Consider the following 19,192-nt stretch of genomic DNA (forward strand, 5'->3'; position numbering starts at 1 on the left):
CAATTAGAAAGCTAAATAGAAAAGCAGTATGCATTTAAATCACTGGAGTGGGATATGTTCAATTTATGATATTCTTTAATATAGTCTGAAGGACTGCAAAAGTACCAGGTGCCTGAAAACCACACACGTAATGCTAATATTGGAAAAAAATGAGAGAATAACAAGATCCGTTTAACATTTTGGAACACTTCGCTGTATCTAGTAGCAAGCAACTAGAAAAATATAAAACTTCCAGTATATAGTGTCAGTAAAGTAGTGTACAGAGATCTAACCAAAATAAACCAGGCCATTACAATATACCTTGTTAATGGGGCAATTAGACTAAGGAAGTGTTGATGGATAAACAGTAATTGAAGATCATGTGTTCTTATCTATAGTGTAGCATCCAGGGTAATGTTTGCGTAAATGCAAGCTCCCACCATGAAGAGAAGGCACGTTCCACTTGTGTAAATGGTACATATGCAGGCGGAACACTCCATCTATTCTTTGAGGTAGCTTTTATTAACAGATGCTTTACTCTGGGTGCAACCTTAGGTTTCTTCCTGATGAAAATGTTAACTCGAATTCAAAAAGGTATCTACCTAACAGGAGCTTGACAGGTCATAAACTTTATAAGGAGACTAAGTGAGACGTAAGAGAGAGGAGAACTTAGTTCTGAAGAAGTGGCAGTTATTAGATTTTGACTGAGAGATTGATAAATCTTTTTAACTGCCAGCTGATTCCAAAATTGCAGATAGTTTTTGCATAATTTTAGCATTTATACTCTGATCCAAAGTTTCATGAAAGTTCAAGTTTACTTCAGTGTAGCTTCCCCAATATGCAAGGTCTAATTGTGTAACTTTTTCTACAGCATAAAAGAGCAAAAGTTATGATAAACTTAATAAGTATTGAGTCAGTAGGATATTTAATAGCATTCCGTATTTATATACAATGGGTTTATGGAGCTACTGTTTATTTTGTTGCTAGTGTAACAAATGGGGATCATACTTAACTTGGATTTTCTAATATTCATAATTTTTAAGAAAGCTTGGATAGAGTGCAGTATGTTTGGGATATAAATATAGAGTAGGAACATTAGCGTCCAGGTAAACTTGGAAGAAGGACAAAAATGAGAGAAGTAGCAATTGAATTGTAGTTCTTCTTGTAGTATCCTTTTATATTTTTGCACATATGACATTTTCTTAAATGTCATACCTAGCTGAAAATTTAATTTTAACTTGTGTATATAATTCTGTGTTAAGCATAATTGGGTTGCCTCACTGTTTTTCTAGTTCCTTTATAGTGCCTCATTGTGATATTAGTTAAATATTTCCAGGACACTCTAACTTTTTAAACCAGAGGTTTATTTTCTCTTTGTTTCCCGTATAAAATGTTTACAATTGCTTGTTTGGGGTTATTTAAAATTAAAAGAAGATCCTGTATCTGTATAAAATATGCCTTGATAGATTTGTTATGATTAAATTCATTTTAAGGAAGGATGTTTTTCCTACTTAGCAAACAAACTGGGAGAAATACTATGTAAGTGATGTCATACTTTAAAATACTGCATGCTCAAATGTATCAGTTCCTATATGTGACTACTGGAAGCTTATTATAGATTGCTAATGTACAAATACACAAAAAAGTCAAATTTCATTTTAAAGGACAGTTCCATCATTTTGAAGTAGAATACGATACGTTTTGACACTTGTCAGAAGCAATTTAAGCCATAATTTAATTATAACTTAATTTAGTTAAATATTTTTAATTAATCATGCAATATTCTTACAATCACTGCTTTTTGTTGATAGCACAGTATTCAGCATCACATGACATAGGCAAGTAAAGGCAGGCCTTGCTTCAGGTATTACTAGTACTACTATTTATTCTTTAAAAAGCAAAAGAAAACAAAAACCTAGATCTGTGCTCCTATCCAGGAATTATACAGCTGGCAGTACAGTCTTCATCAATTAAGTTTAGAGCACATTTTAAAATATTCTCAAAATGATATGGGAATAAGTTGGGTTGTCATCACTGATCACATTTTAGACTCTATTGCACAGGTTATCTTAACTCTTTCACAACAACAATGAACATGTTTCCTAGGTGCTTGGAAAATGGAAAACCATCTTCCACACATGCCCCCAAAAGATAACACCTGGGGGAGCTTGCAGATTGCAAATTCACTTTTTTTTCTGTGGAGAGTAAAAAAAAAAGAAGAAGAAAGAAAAGAAAAAAAAACAATACATACAGAACAATAAAAGCAGGGAGGGATGTGTTAAAAAAATAGATTAATATGTCTAACTTCAGACTCCTTGTCCATAAGCTCTATGCTTAAGATTTCAGAGACCACCAGCTAATAGTTTCAAATTTAGCAGAAGCTCTTGCCTATAACTTTGCACAAGCTCTTCGTAAAACCTATGGTCTAATAAAGCAGGAGCTGACTCTGTGGATCTGCTGCCTTAATTTGTGCAGATCTGCCACCCTGTCCTTGTGCTTACTCTTCCCCCTCCCCATAATTTTCTCCTTTAAAAATACATAACATCTTAGCATGTGCACTCCACCACTGCTCTTGCTGGCTGCTGCTACCTTATCTGCCTGTCTACTTAAGGAAGCAATCAGGTGGGCTGAGAGAGGAGAAGAGTGAGAGTACAGCAAAGTGGTCCTGACCCCCTTCCCTTTCCTTTATGTTTATCTTTCTGCACCACTTCTTTTCTTTTGCTTGCTCTCCACTTGGCCTGTTTCGACAAATGAAGACTAATGGAGCATTTGGGGAGCAGAAGCAGGAACTGTAGGGCTCTACTGCCTTGGCCATTGGCAGGAAGGAAAAGTGGAGCAATCCTATTCTGCTTGCTCATGGAAACAAATGATCAGAACAGGATTACCCTGCTGTTTCTTCCTGCAGTTCTGCCACCACAAGAAAGGGGTGGGCTGCTGCTACCCTGATCTTCTTCTTATTAAGCAAGAAGAGGATTAGAGTACTGATTAAAACAATTTGGTGGTGACAGGTCAGGAGGCTGCAGGGCACCCATCATTGGTTCAACTCTCCCTGCGACCCCCTGCTCAAAGTAGCAGCTTCAGTCAGCCTCATGGTCTAGCTGACCATGGTCTAACTGTTCTGCAATTTATATCTTCCTTATTCATCACATTTCTCATTCTTCAACACATTGTGGTTCTGAACTTCAAGAAGTTTTCTGCTATTGTTTGCACAAGAGCTGGCGGAAGAGCCCATTCTCATATTTTATCCTTTTGCTTACTGTTCTTTGAATCCCAGCCTTTACATTTAAACAGAATGCAGTCTAATGCATTCTCTTCCTTGTTGTGCCACATTATGGGGTGACACTTGGGAAAGGCAGGAGCCTCGGAGCGACCAGGAAAAAGCTTCAGGCAACTTAGAAGGCTGCCTGCAGCCCTGATAATACAATAGTTTTGCTGCACAAAGGTAGGATCAGCTATTTTTGGCATTTTTCTTTACTTTCCCTTCATTTTTAAAGGGCATTCCCAATATTTTCCAAATCCACAGATAATTGAAACCACAGATACCAGATCTGCCAATACCAGGGTCTGCCTGTAACTGCAGCTAAGAACAAATAGATATATGAAAAGTATTTCATAATTTTCTTATAAAATAGGGACCTGAACAAAGTTCAGTCTACCTAGTTCATCTTTTTAAACAATGATAATGTTTAACCAATTATGTTCTGAGATGTGTAGCATGTGTATAAGGAAGCTTAAAGGTATTTGCATTTAGGACCTGGGACTTAGATGCAATGGCTTGTGACACAGTGAATGATGATGAGAGAAACAAAGACTTGGTTGTGTAACACAATACAGTTTATGGAAGGGATATACAGTACATTCAATAAAAGGAAGGGGGAATCAGAAAATATGCAACACAAATAGCTTAGCCCTAAATGAAGGTTGCTAGTTGGTACAAGAAAAGGGGGGAAATTCTTGGATGGAGTGGAGAGACATAAATACATAAAATGCAGGGGGGAAAGAGCAAAGGAGGAGAATAGGACATTTATGGGAAAACACTACTATCTAGGGATGTATGAGAGATAACCCCAGAAGGGCAAAAGTATAGGGAGCTGGGGTTTGTATGGTATTGGGAAAAGTAAAGAAAGGGTGGATAGCTGGGAGAGGAAGAGGAGATACATTAGAAAGAACCAAGCTAGCTACAGAGAATGACTATGACTTAAGTCAGAGTTTGCTAAAGCCTGGAACAATGGCTACAGGCAAGTAGTGAATCCCTCAACAGGCTGTAAAGCGCTTCATTTACTTGCATTGAGAGAGCATGTGTTTCTCGCCATATAATTACTCTTAACTATTACCACTCCCTCTGACATGGAGAATGGTGGGGTGTGGCAAACCTAACACCCATTTAAGCAAAAACTGTTCTATGATCAGCCTTGCTACATCAGTTAAGGGGAACTGTGCATTTAGGAAGCTAATCTTTAGGCCTTCCCTCCACACTGGTATAATAATAAACTAAACAGTACTAGACTCTCACACATTTGCAATACTCACACCAAAGAGGAGGGGATAGAAACAGAAGGAGTTAACTACAGATGAGAGACAGCAGTTTGCATTGGGGCAAACAATTAGTGGTGCCAGTGGCAAATGTGTTCTATCCATATCTACTATATGGTTTTGCTGAGGCTTGGGTTACTGCAGGAGTCATGGGGCTAATTTGCCAAAGTGCAGCTATCAGAGAAACCATTTCAAAAGTGCAAAGGAAATAGAAGGTTCAGTAAGCAAATTCAGCAGGGGCTAGCCAGTTTCAGGATGGAAGCACAACAAGGAAGAGTAATTTCAAGAGGAAGGTTTCTCAAAAGGCAATTCAGTGGGTATGAGCTATGGACTATTGGAAGAAAGAAGGAATGAGGAAGAAAAGGAAAAGGAAAACAAGGGCCCAGTACCTGTCTTGGGTGTCAGCTGGCACATCGCTTCTTAAATCATTGATGTGAGTGATATTGTTTGATGTAGCACCAACAAGTAACTCTCAGTCATTAGGAGAGTGTGCACCCTTGGAGTTTATAACCATACAGTTTTTAGGGAGTTTTGTCATTGACCAGTATAGGGTCCTTTATGGGATGAGTTTATCCTGGACAATTCTTTTGTTCTGAGATTATTCTTGATGGATTTTCTATCACCCGTCCGTGGTGAAAATGGTCATTTCATACTTTGGGTGCACCTGGGGACTTCTCGATTACCAAGCACCCACTCCTATCCAACTTTCTAGAGCCAGTGCAACTGCAATACAGCCCTGAGGGAACAAATGCTCCCTTACCTTGAAAAGGATTCTGTGACTGCTCTCCCACCACAGAATGCAGCACATGCTCTGTTAGGGCGGTTGCATCAGTGCTTGAGAGTTAGATAGAATTAGACCCTTAGGATATCTGGGTGCTGATTAGCATAAGGGTCTTGATTGAATTGTCAGTGAAAATGGTGAGAGAAAGTTTGGTACTACCTGAGACAATCCAGTTCCACCACACTTTCGTTCTTGCATGTGCACAGCAGCACCTTACCTTCGTTCTTGCTGGGTAAGCAAGGAGAGAGGTAATCCTGTCTGGAGCACATCCCCTTACTTGAGCTCCAGTGAAAACACCTCCTTTATCCTTACTATCCTGTTTGAAATAAACAGAATGGGGTATGTTGAGAGCTCATCAAACAAGAAGGCATAGACAAAGGAGGTAGCACCACAGCTTGAGGTAAAGAGATGGTGTTTGGGCTACAAATCCCTGCACTCTGTCTCTTCTTGTTTATCCCAGTGCTTTAGTGGGCAAGGAGGAGGTGATAGTGTCACTTTTTTCCCTTCCTCCAGCTGTACTGGAAGAGGAACAGAGAGATCCAATTGAAGCAGCTCAGTGTATGCTAGGCCAGAGAGGGTCAGGTGAGAGGTACAGGGCACCCTTCCTCAAGTTTGCCACTCCCCCTCCCCATTCACCACACACCATTTATCACTCAATCAGCCTCATTGTTAGGCTGACCCTTTATCCCCAAAGAGATTCTGCAGCTTCTCTAGCCAACATAATGTTAAACATCATCAGTATTTATCTGATAGTGAGGATGGGAAGTGGGCCAAACTAGAAAAAAAGCCAGGCATATGCTTCAGCATGGGAAAGGCAGGATATACCGTATTTTTCGCTCTATAAGACGCACCTGACCATAAGACGCACTTAGTTTTTAGAGGAGGAAAACAGGAAAAAAAATATTCTGAACCAAATAGTGTAATAAAATATGTCTCTCCGCTGCTCTGTTTCCATGCTCCTTAGCATATTTTACTACCTCTAGTTTAAAAGGAATTTTATATGCTAGCCTTTTCTGCTTTATCATCCTTGCACTGGTAGAATGAGGTACTGTAGTATTTTTCTGCAAGTGCATTGTCACTAAGCGCTGAACATTTGCATTATCATTGAGCGCCGGCATTTGCATTACAATTTGCATTTGCATTACCATTGAGCACAGGCAGGACCCTGGTCAGGGGCAGAAGCACCTGCCAAGGAGGCTCTGCTGCCCTGAGAACGCCTGCAGCTTTGCAGTATTCGCTCCATAAGTTGCACACACTTCCCCCCCCCCACTTTTTTGGGGGGGAAAAGTGCGTCTTATGGAGCGAAAAATACAGTAAATTTTTTTAAATAAATAAATAATAAAAGGTATGACTAAAAGAAGAAGAATATAAGCCTAACCACAAAAAGGCTTTTAAAACCATAAAAATCCATCTTTAAAGTTAGCCCGAAAGGCTAACTTTAAAAGGAAGATTTTACAGTGTCTTCAGATGAACTGGGGATTGGGAAGCTTGCTTGGACAAGTGGCCACAACTGTAAAGACCCTACTACAGCTCTTCATTGATCCAATTTCTTGAATAGAGGGAATTTTCAACAAGGCTACTCCTTATTCATATAGATCAGGGGTGTCAAACATAAGGCCCGGGGGCTGGATGCGGCCTACGGAAGCTTTTTATCCAGCCCTCAGGTGCTGAGCAGTGCTGAGAAGTTACTGCTATAAAGACAGCCCACATGAAAACTGGGCTCTCCCATAACTTGAAATATGATCAAGATTTGTGTATTTTCTCTTCTATCATTTGCAGCTAATGAGTTCCTAAGTGAGAAAGTGCTTATTTTGGTTATGACCTGATTTATGACATCATTTCCTGCCTAATGACATCATTTCCAGCCCTCAGCAGGCACCATGAATGTTGTTTGGTCCTTGGTATGAAATGAGTTTGACACCCCTGATATAGATGGTTAAGATCCTATGAGAAAGTGTTCCCAATGCTGCAGCTATCCTTCCTTGTAGGTATCCATTAGTATTATAAGATAAATAAAAGTACAGGCATATAATTATCATATGCTACTCTGTACAATGTAGCTAAAAGAGTTCGTTTCCTCTATGTGTTTCTTCAAAGCCTATAAAACTATTCTTTAATAAGTGCACAGTTCAATAAGTTTAGTAGCTTAATGAGTGCACTGAACTTGCAATCTAATATGGGTTTAGGCAACTTTTTAATGAGTTAATGTTAAAACTAAGACTTTCATGGCTGGCATTCATAACGTTAAAATTAGCATTGTTTGGACTAATGGGCTGTGGTCACATAAAACAGTTGTTACCTAAAGTTTCGCCCACTACTGTGGTAGGCATTCTCAAAGGATGAAGATACAACAAGTGACTCTGAATTATCCAGTATAACTGGCAATCCCTAGTGTCAAAGAACCTATATATATACAGATTCAAGGAGCTGTTTTTTACTTAATTCTGAAAAGCACCAGCTGATGATCATCAATCGTTGGCGACTAAGAAGTTCTACACTAATCTTAAAGTCCCAAGTACTTTTTCTTTATTTGATGTCTTGAATATTATATGAAAATGACTTTAAATATTGTGCTGAAATATCAGAATCCAGGATTCTTGTCTTAGTGTTTTTTTTTCTATAATGTGAGTAATTTGTTTACTGCAGAAGTGTCCAAATAAAACTGAAGACTTTGTCAATCTGAAGGTTAAAAAAATGTTTTCCAAATTATGTATTTACAAAATCATACTATCTAAAAAAAAAACCATATTTCTTAAGGTCCTCCCCTCCATACCAATTTGAGACTGACAAGGCTAATATAGTTTGTGTATTATAGAGAAGAAAAACATCACTATAATTGCGTGCATCTTAAAGACTATAAATATCAAATATTCTTGAATTTGGTTATGTCCCTAGAAATGTTCCTACCCTTCATGTTCATTCATCTATCCTAAAAACATCAAATTATGTTTTGTAAGAAATATTTTTTCTAAGTATGATTTAACAAAATTAGATCAATTTTAATATTTTGGTATCTATTTGACAGAATTTCTTAGAATAAAATGTTTCCAAATACTAAGAAAATAGGAGACCTAAGTAAGCTATTAATAAATAGGTAATTCTACCTTCATTTCATGAAACGGGCTGGCAGACTTCAGTCTTGCAGGATCTCATTTACTAATCGCCACAGTCCATCAACTAAAACCAGTTGTTAAAAAGTGGAAGCATGGAGCCAATTACATATTGCATCCCATGAACTGCATATACAAGTACAAATCTATATCTGAGTTACTAGAGATAAAGGATTTTAACACAAGACTCTAGAGTTGGCTATGTAATTTCACAAAGACCTGTCAAAAAGACAACAAAATCATTCTGTTATACAGATGGGAAACATGGGGGCAGAAAGCAGATTTGTGTATTTGTAATATTATTTGCTATAGTGAAAAAATTGAGAGTTGGAAACTTTGTCAATCTATTGCAAATCAAACAGAGATCTGCTTGTAGTTATCAGTCTCCCTTCTGACCACCCCATCATATAACACTAGCCGTTATTTTGAGAAGATTATGCACTTTAAAATATGAAAGCTTTTGTAAATCAAAAGGCCAAAAAATGGTTATAAACCTGTGGATATAACTGTGTGATTTAAATATATCTGTGTTCTTTAGTAGTGTTGTGTGATAATGAACCTTGTGTCTTATTTCAGAGAGATTCCCCCTCTACATCCAGACAGTCCCCAGCTAATGGTCATAGCAGCATTAACAATTCTGTTTCGGTAAGACCTCCAGTTCCAGACAGACAGTGTTCAAATCTTGTTGGTGCTCATCTACCATTCCTGTTATGATGACATGTTCAGTGGAAAATTATATTCTGCTGATAAAAATCAAGAATACTTAGAAGCCTAATTCCCCATTTTTTTCTCATTCAAGGGTTTATTCAACAACATAATCTCAGTAAAATCCCTTTAATGAGTTACATTCAACTATAATGTAAAAATCCACTCATCCCTGAAATATGATCATTTTTCTCATCTTGACTTGCTCGAAACTAAGCAAAACACCCAATTTCCATTTTGAACTTTTGAAGTGGTGTTTTCAAGCACAATATTTGCATAGCAGGTATTCGGGGTTTTTTTCAGACCTGGACTTTTTTTTTGTTTTTAAAAGCTCTCTAGATTGCAGTATTGGTTTCCGCTATCTGAGTTAAGGAATTGGTGTGTCCTCTGCTGTTGTGGTATGTGCACATATTTTGTGAAATATGAGCCTTGCCTGGATATGAAAAGCAAAAGGAACTGGCTTTAAACTGCATTGATAAGCCAAGCTATTAATATCACATCTTTAACACAAAGTACTTGCTTTTTAGCCATATATTCAGACAAAAGGGTGCTATTTAACTTAACTGTTGACACTGCTCTTGTTTATCATTTGTCTTTGTCCGAACATATATGGTAAAAAATTAGAAAGCACCTGTAGTGTGTTTCTCTAATCATGATGTCCACATAAATATTTTTTTTAAAATGCTTAAAAATTGTATCTGTTTTTGCAAGCTCTCTATTAAACAAATATGAACTGTTTAATGAGCCGTTTAAAATCCTGTTCTTTTAATTAGCTAAAGGCATAAATGTGTTAACACATAGAAACAAAACATGTATATAAATTAGAAATATCTTTAGTTATATGAATTAAATCAACTTGTGAAATAGTTTCAAATGATATAACTGAGCACCTAGTAGCTTCCAAATTGTAGTGGCAACATTTATTGCTATAAATGTCCCCGTATTTTTAGGAATTTTTCAGAATTTTAAGACTAAAAAGTTGGAGTTGAATCTAGAGCTACTAGATCCTCCTCTGCTTACAGGTGCATTTGTGTTGAAGATGCTGAATTCTTTATTAAAAGCACTTTTTCTGTCTGCTAAACCTTACCTGCTTTCTTCAGCTTGCTGCTACAGAGCCTGGGTTTGGCATTTTTTTCCTATTAAATGAACATTTCTGAAAATGCATAAGTTGTTAATACTTGCAAGTTAACATTTTGCTGTATTATTACAAACGTTATTATCTGCTTTTAAAGTAAAATGAATATTTCTTTTCCTGGGTTGGCTTTATTCTGCAGGACTTGCCATCAACAACACAACCAAAAGGACGACAGGTGAATAGCTATTCTCCATGGAAGCTTTTCTAATGTAGTTGCTTAGTAGCAAAACCTTCCTTACCATCTCAGATTTGAGTTTCATTATGTGTTCATATTAATTCTAAGACCTTTTTCCATTTTGTGTTTTTTTCCCCCACATGCCTGATTGATTCACACTGGTGCCATTTTCTTGTGCTATGATTGTAATTGTAACTTCTGTTATTAATAACCTTTACTTAATTCAGTGTTGTGTGATGAATCCACTATCATTCTCATCACATTCCATTTCACAGTTATCCTTTGCTGTCCTGTAACTAATCTTCATGCATTTCCCATATATATAAGCTTCTTATCCAGGAGTCTTACACTCTGGATTTTTCTTTCTTTTTTATTTTTTTGGTCTTCATGAATTCTGAAATTGTGTATCATATCCACCCCTCCTCCCCCCCCCCCAAGATTGTTTTATTATGCTGAGACAAAGGGTGCAATCTTTGAAACAGGGTATTAAAATAGTGAGATTTCATCAGCATGAACAATACATGGTACCTCCTCCACTAACTCTTGTTTAAAAAACAAAAAGCTCAAAACATCTCTGAAGGCTATAGCTTTAACATGGAGAATTCACTGAAAGGAAGGGTGGCTTTTTGCTCTCCCGAAACAGTAACCCCCAACAAAATGAAAAAGTTAGTGACTTGTATCTTTTCCCCTTTAGCAGTATAAGCAGCGTGGAAAGAAGACTCTTTTGCATGGAGAAATCGCCAGTAGAAAAAAGGTCTAGTTTGTTAAAGATTGCAGCCTTTAAAGGCTGTTTTTAATTTTAAAAAATGAGGGAGAAGGAACTTGTAATTTCATGTTACATGTGGTTTCATCTTGGCCTGCACTTTAAAAATTGTGCAGTAATTGAAATGAAAAAACAAGACTATGATCAAATACCAGTGTTCTGTGATCAGCATGGTGTTCTGTGTACACAATAGGAGCTTTTCAGCACTTTGGTTCGAGCAGCAGGTTTCTCAGACCCGCCAGAACACCCCAAAAGCCAGGAACCCTTCCAGGATGCATCCTATGAGGCATGAGAGGCTGCTGCCAAAAAGAAAAATCAGCTGCTGACCTCTGGCTGTGTACACAGAAAAGTAGCGGGAACTAACACAAACGTCTAGATCCCAGCTATATCTAAAATATGATATTCTTATTTCTGCTGTCTTTTACAAAAACAAATGAGACAAGGACCAGAAAGAAAACAGCATGAGGAGATGCCATGTCAATCACAGGACGGTATACAGTGGGGCTGCTGTACCTGCAGATTCAGAACCCGCAGATTTCATTATCCATGACTCCCTGAACTCATGTGTTGGACCCAAATACACCCTCCAGAGGTAACTGGAACTGTGCTCCAGTCACCCCTGGAGGGTGTTCTGAGGGTCAAGGAGGCTGTGTGTGACCTCCCCAGCCCTCAGAAGGACTTCTAAAACCTTCGGGAGTCTTTAGAAATCTCCCAGTTTTTTGAGGAAACCAGAAGTGATGTTTTAAGGCCTCCTGATGGCTTACCTTCTGAAACCTCCTTAGAAGACCTTTTGAGGGTCAGGGAGTCCACGCATCCTCCCCAATCCTCAGAACATCCTCCAGAGGCAATGGGAGCACAGCTCCCATCACCTCCGAAGGATTACAGGGCCCCTGAAACCCATTATCTGTGTGCTTCCTTATCCGTGGGGGGTCCTGGAATGGAACCCACACGGTTAATGTAGGACTCCCTGTATGCCTCTTTAAGAGGCATAACTTTTATATGCCAAAATCAAGTAGATAATGGTGGGCTCTGTTTGTTCCATTAATTGTTTAGAAATGCTGGTTTTAAGGCCTTTGGACTTGAGTGTCTCCTACATTTGCTCTCAGTCACCCTTTCTCTCACTCCACTCCAAATTGTTATGTGTAAGAGTTATGAATTTATCATGTGAAAAGGGGCTTCTGTACCTTCAGCAGCATCTGACCAGGAAGCAGTTCAGCAGGTACAGCATTTATTCTTACTGCTATTCTGCAATTTCTTAGCCATGAAATTGAGAGCTGTCCATTGTGGAAACAGCTTGCCTTGTGCAATTGTGGGCTATCCATTGGAGGTTTTCAAGCAGAGATTGGAGGGCCACCTCTCAGAGATGCTATAGTTGCCTGCACTCAGCAGGGGGTTAGACTAGATGACCTCAAAAATACTTCTTGTGCTGACATTCTATAAGTAATGTGTTTCAGAAGGTACCACATAATAGAAGGAAGTTAGCTTGGACCCCATGCTGTTGTATTGTTTTCTGCATGAGAGTCAGCAAAAAAGCCTGAATGCATCCTAAGGCTATAAAAGCAATATATATTTTAGAATGCTTTAATACAGCACTCAAAATGTGTGCCAAAATAAAGCAAGGCACATGCCTTTCATATTACTAAAGCTAACTTGATAATCTGGCCATGGCTAATTTAACATTAACGCAGTACATTGTAGATGAAAATAAAATATTGGGTAGCGTCAGCCAGAATGTAACCACCTTATTCTTTGTAATTACGCCAAGCTGTTACCAATTCCTTCTCTCAAAGGAATGGTTGCCAGAAGGTGGAAATGCATTTTTATTTATGATGTTTCTTCATATAGCCTAACACCATTTGCTCAATAATATTTTTGAAATAGATTTGTTTATCAATTTAATATTTTTCTGTGCAAGTGGTAATGTAAGTTTCAAACCTTTAAAATATTTATTCTGGAATGCAAGTGTACTTAAAAATAATAAACTTCTATATGCAATGCCCTAACTCATAAACATTCATATGTGCATTTGAATTGTACATTGCAAATGATACATAAGTTCCAAAAATTTTCTTAGCAAGTGATATATTTTCTCTTCTTCCTCGCACTACATTTTATTCATAGTAAACTCATCGTGATTTTTTGTTAAAGACTTTTTGTAAAAGTACCAAATAGTTGAATTAATAGTGCCAGTTCACGATGATCCTCTCAATGTGCCTGTACATGGTGTAAATGACCAGTGTGTCTCTAATAGTATTAATATAGTTCAGTGGTATATGAATCATCCTATTTTGCTGATAAGATTGTCCATAGGTGGGTCGCTTACACAGGAAAACACAATCTCTTCTTGAAGTGCATTTGGAATTAGAAGAAAATAGAAAACTGAAACCTATAAGAGAACCTAAAGTACTTTATGCTGTTGCCTCTCTACTTTGTCATCATAGCATAATAACTTAAATTTAATCAGGGCTATCCATCTCCTAAAAAAAATTCTTATGCATTTTGTGTAACAGTTGCTTGATCTTCTTTCAATTCAGTGAATTTGCCAGCTTTATTTATCCAACCAACATTGTATGTTCTAGTATTTCATATTTAACAGAGAGGTTTTAGAAAATCAGTTTCATTCTAAGTAAATTCCTATTTCCTCGCACAAGTCTAACATTCCACTTGTCCTGGCCCCAAGCCAGAAAAAGGACATTTTAAGAACCTAGTCTAGACATGTCTTTAAAATAGGAATTTTAATTTCTAAATTGAATTTATAACTTTTTTATGTTGAGTCCAAAAATGTTGAATTATTACAGTTCAATAATTTGAGAAATAGACAAGGGATTAGCACATCCATCCTATTTGTTTCCTTAAAAGCCCTACATTGACTGAGTAACATGTTGTATTGGTGAAGAATTGGAATTTTCTGAAGTAATAACAGTTCAAAACTAAAGATTTTGCAGCCTACTATTTAGCTGTCCAGGAAACAAGACACTTCTACTGCATTTCAACTACAACAGGAAATGAATCCTAAATCATTTCTGCAATAGCATTGTGTTACCACATGATACGGCATATTGGAGTATATGCAACTGAAAATGAAAATCCTCATCCTTGGAAATCTCTTCTTTATAGAATGAGTGAATCTGTGTTATATTGATCAAATGGGCATACAGTCATTCCAAATAAGACTTTATATTTGTTTGTTTTGCATACCGATAGGTTTTGTAGGTTTTTCACTTCTGGCCATTCAGCTGTCCTGCGCTGTGCAATGCTGTAATGCCAGAGTTCTTGCAGATCACTCTAATGTATTCCACATCTCCTTTCTGGCATCATATATCTCTTGGAAACTTTTCAAATGGCTTTCATGTTTATAACATTATGCCTTTAATCCAGAAAATAATATGGTGGCTTGTATACTTTCCAGCTATAATGTACTTAATATTCAGTGATAATTCTGGATGCCAGATCTTCTTGACCCACAATTCCTGGGTATTACCTTCTAAAGCTGCACATTTGACAAAAGCCTTTTTTCCCAGCTAGAAATATAAATGGACAACTGTGGTTGATCAGTCGATCAATGATGAGCAGGGGTGTGCAGTCAGGTGCAGCTTGACTTGAGTCACGAGTTTCTGCCCCCCCACAACTCGACTCGAAATTGAGTCATAATGAGCGGACTTTCCAAGTTGCCCAGAGTGTTTTCACAACTCAAAAAGACTTTAGTCTCGAGTTGTTCCCTTTAAAAAGCCAGCTGTAGTAAAACACAGGGCTGCTGCCTGGGTGTGTGTGTGTGTGTGTGTGTGTCAGAGTTCTCTTTAAACACTCCCCTACAGTCCCCATCCCATCTGTAAACAAGGTGAGAGGGGACAGGATAGACTGAGAGAGTGGGGGCAGAAGTGGCAAGAGGGAGGAGGGTCAAGCATAGCAGCTGTGAGGCTTACCAGGATGACCCAATCCTTTGCAGCTCTACGCAGAAGTCATTCAGTGGGGCTTCCACTTTCCAAGTATCAGTGGAGCCCACCAGTAGTATAGCTGGAGGGGTGGCAAAGCACTATGTGTTGCGTGGAGCTGCACAGCAGGCATGCAAGCGTCCCCCTCCCCTTCAGAGTGGGGGCGGCAGGTGAGGCAGAACTGCCCCATCATCTTTGGAAAAGTACTGCAGCTGCCCTGCCTGCTTACACCCAAGGAGGGTCTCCTTACACCTGCTTTCTCAGGTGCTTTTCCATGGACTATGATAGGGTGGTTCTGCCTCAAATCCCACCCTACTTTGAAGGGGAGGGGACTGCTTGCATGCCTGCTGTGAGGCTCTGTGCAACACACAGTACTTTGCAAGCCAAGGGGAGGCTCCTTGCAAAACTTAGTGCTTGCACCCCCTCTACTAGGAGCCAGCCATGCAATTGGAAAGTGTGATCACTACAAACCATCTCCTCCCTCTCCCAGGGTTTCCCCAGCCAATTCCAAAGCAAGAATCCCCTTGGGCTCCGCCTCCTGCCTTCCCTCATCCAAAGTAAAAAAAACCAGACCTCCCATCCTTTGTCCAATGACTATCAGTTCCTTTAGAGATGGGCAAGAGAGACTGCTCCCACCTGATGCAAAAGCAAAACATTACCCCTTTCCTGCCTCCTGGCTGGAACTTCCCTGCTCAGTCTGAATGATGGATCCATGAGGTCTTTCACACCACAAGAAAAGGAAGCACACCCAGACACAGACAGACTCCAGTGCACATGTGTGGGAATCAGTGCTGAGTCTTGGCCTCAGACTCCTCGAGTCAGTGCCTGTGTCATCAGCGAAGGTGACTTGTGTCCACACAAGTCAGCAGAAAATGCTGATTTTAGCGTCTCGAACCCGAGTCACCTGAGTTCCCATCCTTAATTATGAGTGTCATTGTTAGTGCTTTGTAATAGTGTTTCTTGCTCAAAAAATCCTTAGTTCATAGAAATCTTGTAATGTATAGGTTCTGCAGTGTTGTCACAGTGCCTGCTCTTGATGTTTGCAAAAGATAGCTTCCCTATTGTTGACTTGGATATATATATATATATATATATATATATATATATTTAGTACTTCCGCTGCGCAAATAACCTACCAACAGGGTAGGTGAATGTTGCCCTATTTTTATGGATAAAAACGGAAACTGAAGTTTGCCAAAGCTGCCTTCATTGGTGTCTCTCATCTGTATCACCAGCGTTCAAATTCATTGTTATATCCAACAGTACCCTTAACAAAATACTTGTACATGTGTTAAAAAAAATTTTTTTTAAAGAAAATTATAAATATCTCAGGCTGCAATCTTATACAGTATATTTATCTGGGAATAGTCCCATTTAATTTAGTGGAGCTTACTTCTGGTTATACATGGTTGCACTGTTTTAAGAAGTTGTAATGAATTATATCAGAGGGTCACCACATAATGTGTGTAGAGGGGGTGAGGAATAACCTGTGCTTCAAGCTTACATATATCTTCTGTGGGTAAATCATCTGGGCATTCTGCAGTGGTTCCTAACCTAACTACCATCCTAACTGGATGGTAAATGGAGAAAACTACAAAACTTAATTCAAAATGCCAGTATAGGATTGGATGGCAGAAATGTTACCCACATCCAGTACTTAAAATAAGAAGGGTTTGGTGTCACATTCAGTGTATCAGTCAAGCAGTTAGAAAAACGAATGCAAAGCATTCCAAAATTTTAATCTATGAATTTAATATGATGCATACCCAGTGGCGTAGCTAAGGGGGTGCAGGGGTAGCAGTTGCACCGGGCATCAAGCTTGGGGGGGGCAACAAGCTGAGCTTGACACTAGTGACCAAAATTGTGAAAACCTTGGTAAATATGAATAATACCATCATGTTATATATCACTGGAAAGGTAATTTAATGCTGAATGCAATGAAGTGATCTGCATTGGAATATCTGTATTCTATCAAACGTTACGACCAATTAACCAGAACATGAAAACACATCTGCCTTATGGAACAAAAACTGAATTTTCTTAACTCAGAGCTTATCTATGAAACTGATTGCTCTGAGAGCCAATGACATTATGTTATTGACATGTTGCAATGAAATGTTATCATGATACAGCATGAAACCAATAAAGTGTTAATATGACTCAGCTCACATGTCCATGTATCATAATACAGTTACTCCTGCTAACTTGGTAAAAAGGCACTTTTTCAAGTGGTACCCCTCTTATATTTAGCAGGGGAAGGTTAACCATCCCTCCTCACCCCAGCACAGTGTCTCAAACCAATCAGCAGCACACTTTTTATTTACTTAATTAAATTTGATTTTGTTGGGGGGGGCTACAAATCTTCTTTGACCCCCAGGTAGCAGATAGATGCCTTAGCTATGCCACTGACTGGGGGGGGCAGCAGAGCAAGTCGGTGGCAAGCTGCTGGGGGAAGGAGGTGGTTTCCTTCCAATTTTCACTTTTAAAAAGTCCGGGTGTGATGTTACTTCCGGTTATGACATCATTTCTGGGGCATCATTTTGAGCTTGGTACCAGGCTACACAATCATTAGCTACGCCACTGTGCATACCAGCCATAAGAAAATATTTTAAGTTGACAATGTCAGTTCAACAAATAAATACAAGTTTTGGAGCACAAAAAGTTTTCTATAGACACAACAATAATGATGCAGTGTGTGTTTATCACACAATAACAGCTCACGCTATTCATGTCCTACTTCAGTTTCCATATTATGCCTTTTAAGACTAATGTAATTGCTATTAACATATACAGAAAGTGCAGCTTTATATTTCATGTTTCGAAAAACTAGAAATATTGCTTTTAATGCAGATAAGTAGTCTTCAGAAAAGGTGAAATAGTATTTGAAATTATTGTGGAGCACTTAAAGCACTTTTCAAGGGCATCATCATAATCAGCATCAGCACCACTCTTTACAGTTTTGTCTGTTTTGTTTTCAGCCATTTTTGTGGGTCCCTGATACCTTCCTAAGCTTTGGATACAAACACTACATGGTAGCTGTATTACAGATCAGCTTTGTTTACAATTTATATATGTATTTATATGTAATGTGTTGTAAGGCACATTCTATACGGGGGGGAGGCAGGATATAAATCAAATAAATAAACAATAAATCTACCAATCCTAATCTTATTAACATTGCAGTGTCTGTCACAAATTCCTCTTTTGTAGATATATGTAAGAGCACAATTTGAATATGACCCAGCAAAGGATGACCTCATTCCCTGCAAAGAAGCTGGCATCAGATTTAGAGTTGGTGATATTATTCAGATTATTAGCAAAGATGATCACAATTGGTGGCAGGGTAAATTGGAGAATTCAAAAAATGGAACTGCAGGCCTCATTCCTTCTCCTGAGCTTCAGGAATGGTATGTTTGGCATTCTATAACAATTAATATATGTTCAATAACAATTTGAAATTGGTGTATCAAAATGTACTTATTTGGGGCCCAATCCAATCCAGCTTTCCAGCACTGGTACAGCCCCAATGCAGCCTCAAGGTAAGGGAACAAATGTTTCTATACCTTGAAGAGGTTTCTGTGACTGCCGCTCCACCACAGGATGCAGTGCACACCTTCTTGGCATGGCTACACTGGCGTTGGAAAATTAGATAGGCTTGGGCCCTTAAAGTGAATGTGTGAGGTGAGGAGGTGATGGCTCACTGTTGCCTGTGCTTGAGGAAAACCACACAGGCAGCAGTGATCTGCTTTTTTATCTGCTCACCTTGCTCCTTTCTAATGCAGTCCTTTTAAATAAAACAGGTAGTCCCATACTTACTGTTTTTGAAAAGGAACTGTGTGAAAGAGGAGAAAGGTATGGAAGTAAGGGGCTTTTCAGAAGGGTTGTGCATATGCACTGTGGTAATCAGAGGTGGCATTGGGCAGAAGACCTGATTGGGTCCACTGCTCAATGCCTCCTAAACTATATGTCTCCTAAATTATCTCCCATTTAAGCAGCTTCCAAGGTCATACCTACTTAGCTTCAATAACAGAATTATATAGTTTCAGATCATTCTCCAGGCCCATAACATATTGGGGCAG

At 38.7% G+C, this 19,192-nt stretch overlaps 1 protein-coding gene across 2 annotated transcripts in view; it reads left to right on the top strand.

Annotated features, from left to right (window-relative positions):
* Positions 1–19,192, top strand: part of CASK (calcium/calmodulin dependent serine protein kinase) — a 252,904-nt gene that overhangs the window by 217,528 nt on the left and 16,184 nt on the right. Inside the window, exons 18-20 of one of the 2 annotated variants that reach the window (XM_066619767.1) lie at positions 8,980–9,048; positions 10,383–10,418; positions 18,324–18,520. In XM_066619767.1, the coding sequence (XP_066475864.1) occupies positions 8,980–9,048; positions 10,383–10,418; positions 18,324–18,520 (302 nt within the window). The remainder of the gene's footprint in view (positions 1–8,979; positions 9,049–10,382; positions 10,419–18,323; positions 18,521–19,192) is intronic. The other variant, XM_066619768.1, reaches the window with a different exon arrangement.

This window comes from Tiliqua scincoides, chromosome 3 (genome assembly GCF_035046505.1).
Source record: "Tiliqua scincoides isolate rTilSci1 chromosome 3, rTilSci1.hap2, whole genome shotgun sequence".
Taxonomy (NCBI): domain Eukaryota; kingdom Metazoa; phylum Chordata; class Lepidosauria; order Squamata; family Scincidae; genus Tiliqua; species Tiliqua scincoides.